The 6,037-nt window shown below is 35.2% G+C and overlaps 2 protein-coding genes across 5 annotated transcripts in view; one reads left to right on the top strand and one right to left on the bottom strand.

The window, feature by feature from the left end:
- Positions 1–4,582, top strand: part of LOC107656849 (nucleobindin-2-like) — an 11,497-nt gene extending 6,915 nt beyond the window's left edge. For 2 of the 4 annotated variants that reach the window (XM_016444799.1, XM_016444796.1), the window contains exons 12-13: positions 3,797–3,857; positions 3,965–4,582. In XM_016444799.1, coding sequence (XP_016300285.1) covers positions 3,797–3,857; positions 3,965–4,047 — 144 coding nt within the window. In that variant the 3' untranslated portion in view covers positions 4,048–4,582. The remainder of the gene's footprint in view (positions 1–3,796; positions 3,858–3,964) is intronic. The other 2 variants (XM_016444798.1, XM_016444797.1) reach the window with 2 other exon arrangements.
- Positions 4,583–4,832: 250 nt separating this feature from the next.
- Positions 4,833–5,821, bottom strand: LOC107656853 (UPF0676 protein C1494.01-like). The gene is made up of 4 exons (XM_016444801.1): positions 5,725–5,821; positions 5,490–5,635; positions 5,283–5,393; positions 4,833–5,199 (listed from the first exon to the last, which is right to left on the bottom strand). The coding sequence occupies exons 1-4, from the start codon at positions 5,783–5,785 to the stop codon at positions 5,020–5,022; spliced, it is 498 nt and encodes a 165-aa protein (XP_016300287.1). The 5' UTR covers positions 5,786–5,821; the 3' UTR covers positions 4,833–5,019.
- Positions 5,822–6,037: the final 216 nt, after the last annotated feature.

Genomic DNA, 6,037 nt, shown 5'->3' with positions numbered 1-6,037 from the left:
CCTCTTTTGGAAGGCCAAACAAAGTAGTTTCGCTTTCGCAAACAAAACACAGCGTCTTCACGACATGGCGGCGGCAGCAACAATAAAGTTACCGCTTATTTCTTTGCGTGAACATTTGGGCGGTGTTATGCAAATCTTCCCACACAGTGACGTAGACATGTGGAGGCGAGTTTAAACAAGGCGTTTTAGGAGGGCGTGGACGAGTCTTAACTTTTATAAAAAATATCTCTTTGGGTTTGAGACTTTAGTCTTTGCAACTTTAGGGATCTTATCTATTCACGAACAGCTTGTAACACTCCAAAGAGAAAGGAAAACTTGAAATCGCATCATATGACCCCTTTAAATTCAGATTCGATGGTTCTTAAATATTTTTGGTCACAGTACTGCTAAAATATCTTCAGTCTGACAGAACTAATGACTGTTTACAATCATTGGACAGACCGAAGATTTACATAAGTGACAAAAAAATAACGCGATAATGATTCTTCTAATTTTATTAGCCTACATTCAATGTAAATGGCGATTGATAATGGATAGTGTATTTCTGGTATCAAGATCGCGCTGTTGAGGCTCACTCTGTTTGTCTCTTTGTGAGAGACTTCAGAACAAATGAGCATAACAGCACACATAAAGAAACTCAGAAGAAACACACTGAGGTGAAAATTCTAAATGTTTAGTTTATTCATAACATGATATAGTTAAGTAACATGCCATGACAAGTGAGCTATTTTACTGAATATTCTCACGACGCAAAAAGCATTCAAAACACCTACAGAGTGCACGGGCGCGTGAAGACTAGACTAGTGCGCGTGCGCATTTAGAGTGCGTTCTTTCACTGCATGATTCAGTCTGTTAAAATACATTTACAATGATCACAAAATTCAAGACATGGGGCAGAAAATGTATATATTTATACCACTTCATATAGTTAATCAATTTCACATCAAGAGTGCCGTTTTTTTTCTCTCCAAAAATTACCATGATTACAAATGTGATATTGATTAACAGTTCAATAAACTAGAAGTTAATTAAGAGACTTACGTTTTAGACACCATATTGCCTATTATTTCACTATTTCGACGACAAAAATAATTCCAAACACAGCCAAAGCGCTGTTTTGCGTCTCTGAGCAACATGATGGTGTTTCGTTCCTGAATGAATCAATCATTTAAATTATTCAGTTCAATCGCAATGACTCCCTTATTACCAGTGACTTGCCTACTGGCGGTTTTAATTTCGCATTTAAAGTACCTTTTTATTATTTAAATAATTTCAAATATCAGTATTCAACGTTTTATGTTTAATATATCAAAACATTATTTATGCATTTGTAAAAATAGGCCTTTGTAACGGTAAATACAAGTATGCAGATTTAAGTATGTAAAAGCTGATAGAACACTGATGAAAATATTGCTTCAGAATAAATTGTTTGCACCACCAAAAATCTTTGTGGTGGCATGCGGTGCTATTGTGGGGCTATTTTGCATGGAATACTGTCTGCTGATAAGAAAAGTTCACTGTATATCTTAGTAATAAATATAATTTATTAGGGCTGGGTAAAAAATATCGATATCTCTATATTAATCGACTCTCATTTTTACGATATCGATTCTTAAATCCCAAGAATCGATTATGGAAGCCTATGGGAGTGTCGCAACTCTGTTTCTCAACGGCTCTGGGTTTGACTAGCTGCATGATGCATCATCTTTCATTGCTAAAGTTGGTTTTAGCAGTAGAATTTATAGTTCATATTATGTTTAGAATTATTAAAAACCAAAGGTGAAAACTGTTAACTGGATAAATAGTAGTAACAACGCCTATTGGCTAGAAAAAAGAAAACCAGTTGCTGAGTCTTTCACACGCAAATGAACCTGCTACCTTGTTAGTTGTTGTTGTTGTTTTTATTGTGAATTAAATTTGAATCGTGAAAGATTCCAGAAGGATCGGTGACCATCTGTGTCTGTATCAAGTAGGCTAATGAAATCTCTTTTATTAGAGAGGTTGTGAAATATTAGGTGAAATTGAGATGAAGATTAAACAGATAACAGTTAAAGGGTCAGGAAACCCAGACTATTTTTTCTGAGATTTTAGCAGAGGTGTTTGTGTTGTACATCATAGAAGACAATGTTAGCATCCGATAATTTTAACTGTTGGAGAAAGCTGGTTAATTTTAAGCTTTTTTGCGCTATTTTCATCTTCCGGGTTTAAAATCGACATTGTGTGCGAATTTGTGACGTGGCAATGGACTATAGTACATCGATGACGAGTCGGTGTCTATTAAATTATTCATGAGACTGCGTGTTCTTATCCTATGAGAAGAAGCTTTGCTTAATTATTCACAACAGCATGTGTTGATTTGCTATAAAAGACATTTCAGACTGTGACATCGCGCACATTAACTGAGAGAAACGTTAATGGGTCGAAGAAGAGTGTTTGTTTTTGCTTTGTAATAAGAGTTCGGCACAAACTTGATTCATTCACTTGGTGAGCATAACCGTTTTTACAGCTCTGTGACACAACCCGTCAGAAGGCTTATAAACGCAGCAGAATAAGCCTTAAAAGTTCTCAGAGGTGCAACAGCGCATTCCTATATACGTTTTCGATGCAGCGTGCAAATGGCTGTGCATTTATTTGTGTTTTTAACTTGATGGGAGCGAAATTAAACTGTCTGAACGCGAAGCCGTGTGTGTTGTCTGTCTCCCCTCTTCCCCCTCCTCCACTCCGCTGGCGCACCACGCCCACTTTTTTAGCGTTTTTTTGTGTGTGTGAACTCATCATTTAAACATGCACTCAGTCATTTAATGTTGAATATATTGTCACCCAAGACACCCATGATTCAGTTATTCCACAAGAAAGTGACAAACATACAGTAATATTACTTTTTTTTTTTTTGGTAAATTCAATTAAATCATATTAAATCATATTAAAAGCATATGTCTTCATCTCATATGAGTGGACTTCATCTTAAACCAACCTGACAAAATTAATATTCATTTGATTAATTAAAGAACATTATTTGTTATTGAATTATTGAATTATTTCTAGAATGAATTTAACGTGCATGAATGTAAATAATAATTTATAATTTATTCATACACACACATATATATATATATATATATATATATATATATATATGTATATGTGATTTATTTTCACTTTAAGTCCACTCTCTATTGAAATATTTACCAGGTCATCAAAAATGACTGGAAAAGTCATGGAAAATTAATGGAAATTAATCTGTCAGAAAATAACTACTAAATAACCACTAAGAGATGTTGTTTTCATCTGACATGAGTTCATGGGTAAATCTCATAAAACCTGTCAAGCACATGTCCATATTGTATTTTACCCCATATTGTATTTTAAAATGTATAATGGTTTTACATAGCGTATCGCATAAGAATTCTTATTTTAAAAACCTCAACATTTACATTTACATTTTTGTTGTTTTTATTATATGTATGTGTATATATATAAAAACCTAACCGAGACTTGTCATAGCACTTGCATATTATTGCTCTTTTGCTGTTTTGACTGCTTCTATTGTTCTCATTTGTAAGTCACTTTGGATAAAAGTGTCTGCTAAATGACTAAATGTAAATGTAATATTACCAACCCCACACTTTTAAACGAGTGTGCTGTATATGATTGAGTTTATTGGTGCACTGCTTTTATCTTATGCTGATATTGTTGTCACTAAAATATTGCCTTTTTAAAACATAATGGAAATGTCTGAAGCTAGTTTTCTCTCACCTCAACACTTTCTAACATACTTACTGATCTTTTCTTTTAGGCAGTAGAGCACATGGAGCGGTTGAAAACACAGAAAACAGAGCCTCCAGTGCAGGCCAAAGGTCAGTGTAATTGTTTTACATTTTTCTGGTCAAAACCATTTTGCCCCATCATAGGAACAAAATATTGATTTTCTATCATCATATTTTCTTGTTTTTTATGAATGCAGTACCTTCTGCTGTGGAAATACTACCTGGGGACAGTCAGCCTATGTCACAAGGTCACCAGCAAGACCTCCCCACACATTCTTAGCTGCTCAAGCTCTTCTCAGTGTCTGTAATGTGTTTGTCTGTTGTATGTAGTGTCAAATATTTCCATCCTCACATTCAAAAGGACCATTTACTGTCTCTTAGCAAAGACCTTGGCTTTCCTTGAAATAATTAAACAAATCACTGTGGTGGTATTATCAAACACAAAACAATATTGAGTTATGATATCCTAAAACAGGCTGCTGAAGTATGTAGTTAACAGAATTATCTGTGGACAATCACACGTCTCTTATCAAAAGTGCAGATAGTGAGGAAAGGGACTGTACTTGAAACTTGTGTTTAGAGAAATTAACTGTACATTTATTGTTATTGTATCTTTTTGTTCTTTCATGTCTGATTTGCAGTCTTTGCACAAACATGGCCAAACCTCATAGGATAGATCTCTATTCACATTTAGGCATTTGATATTATACCTGGGTAACAAATAGTTCATGTCATGTTACATGCCCCACAATTCAGCATTCTTCTTTTTTTTTCTTTTTTTTTTAAAGATATTTTTATTGAAAACATACATGGAAGATAACATGAAAATATAATTCAGCATTCTCATTGCCACTTTAGTTTAGTTTAAATCCTAGATTGATTCTCAAGGATCTGAAAATTTTAAAGAATTTCTGCTGCAATGCCAGTGAATTATTTCAAGCTGTTTCATTTTAATTCATTATAGTTTCATGGTTTTAAACCAGTGTTCTACTGTAAACTATGTATACATTTATAAAATATATAGAAATCAAGTTAAGCATAAAATAAGTATGGATTGTTTGGTTGGTAGTTTTTTTTTGTTTTTTTTTTGCCTTGTTTGAGTATTGATCCTTTGTGATTTCAGGAGTAATTGACTGTGCTTTACGTTTCTCTAATGTATTAAATTGTCAGCTTCACCAATTATGTGCTCTGATGATTATTACTGATTTTTTTTTAAACATACAAGATCATAAAATTTCACTTAAACCAGGATCTAATTTTTGCCGTAAGAATCTTTGAACCTTGACAGAATGTAATCAACTGACTTAACAGGAGGATATTTATCTGATCCATCGCAGCATGAAATGATGGCCTCGTCATCAGGTTGTACAAAGAAGACCAAAGACTGACGTGTGCTGGAGTCACCTGCAGGGGGCAGCAAAACCCTATGAACCTGAGGGTCAGAACAATAGAAAAGAATTAAATGAGCATTGCCTGCACTGCACAATTAAATGAAGCATTAGTAAAGAAACTTACGGCAGACACATAGACATCACTGGTCCACCTTTGCATCAGGTCTGCTATGTTAATCAGAACTGTTCCAGGAATGCTGGGGGCTGAAATGAACTCTCCAGCCCGGTTCAGAACCTGAAGGAGAAGAATGCATCCAGATCCAGAATTACTATCCTAAATGATAAAGGAGCACGTTAATCTTTTCTCCTCTTGTCCTATGTTGGTGCTCACCTGCAGTCCACCCTCTGAGCTTTGGAAGACCAAAGTGATACTACCATAATCAGAGTGTTCACCACAGCGCAGCTGATTTTCCTTCACACATGTGCTGTTCACCGGAGGGTAGTACAGAGTCCGTAGAGTCGTTCCATTCACATCACCTTAAAACCACCCACATCATTAAGATCTTGCAGATCTCCCAGCCATTGACTCACTGGGAGCAAGAAGAAGTGCATATCATTTTACTTACTTCCAATATGCTTATGTGCGCTGAGAAAGACCTCTGCTTCCAGGTTCAAACCAAGAGCCATCACTCGGAGCACTCTGAAAGTTCCCTACAGCGCAGGTAAAATGATACGTGGACATCTTGAAAATCATCAATTTCTTCTGAAGGCCAATTCTGAACACATTGAGAGTGGAGTGATGTAAAATTTGGGACATTCCATATACATTCCATTTATGTATATATGAATGTGTATATATACAGTTGTGTGAAAAAGAAAGGAGACCCTATTTAATTCCATGGTTTTCCGTATCAGGACATAATAAAAAAAATCATCTGG

This window comes from Sinocyclocheilus anshuiensis, unplaced genomic scaffold (genome assembly GCF_001515605.1).
Source record: "Sinocyclocheilus anshuiensis isolate Anshui unplaced genomic scaffold, SAMN03320099.WGS_v1.1 scaffold2069, whole genome shotgun sequence".
NCBI classification, from domain to species: Eukaryota; Metazoa; Chordata; class Actinopteri; order Cypriniformes; family Cyprinidae; genus Sinocyclocheilus; species Sinocyclocheilus anshuiensis.
The sequence above is the reverse complement of the archived record's forward strand: the minus strand, read 5'-3'. Positions and strand labels throughout refer to the sequence as shown.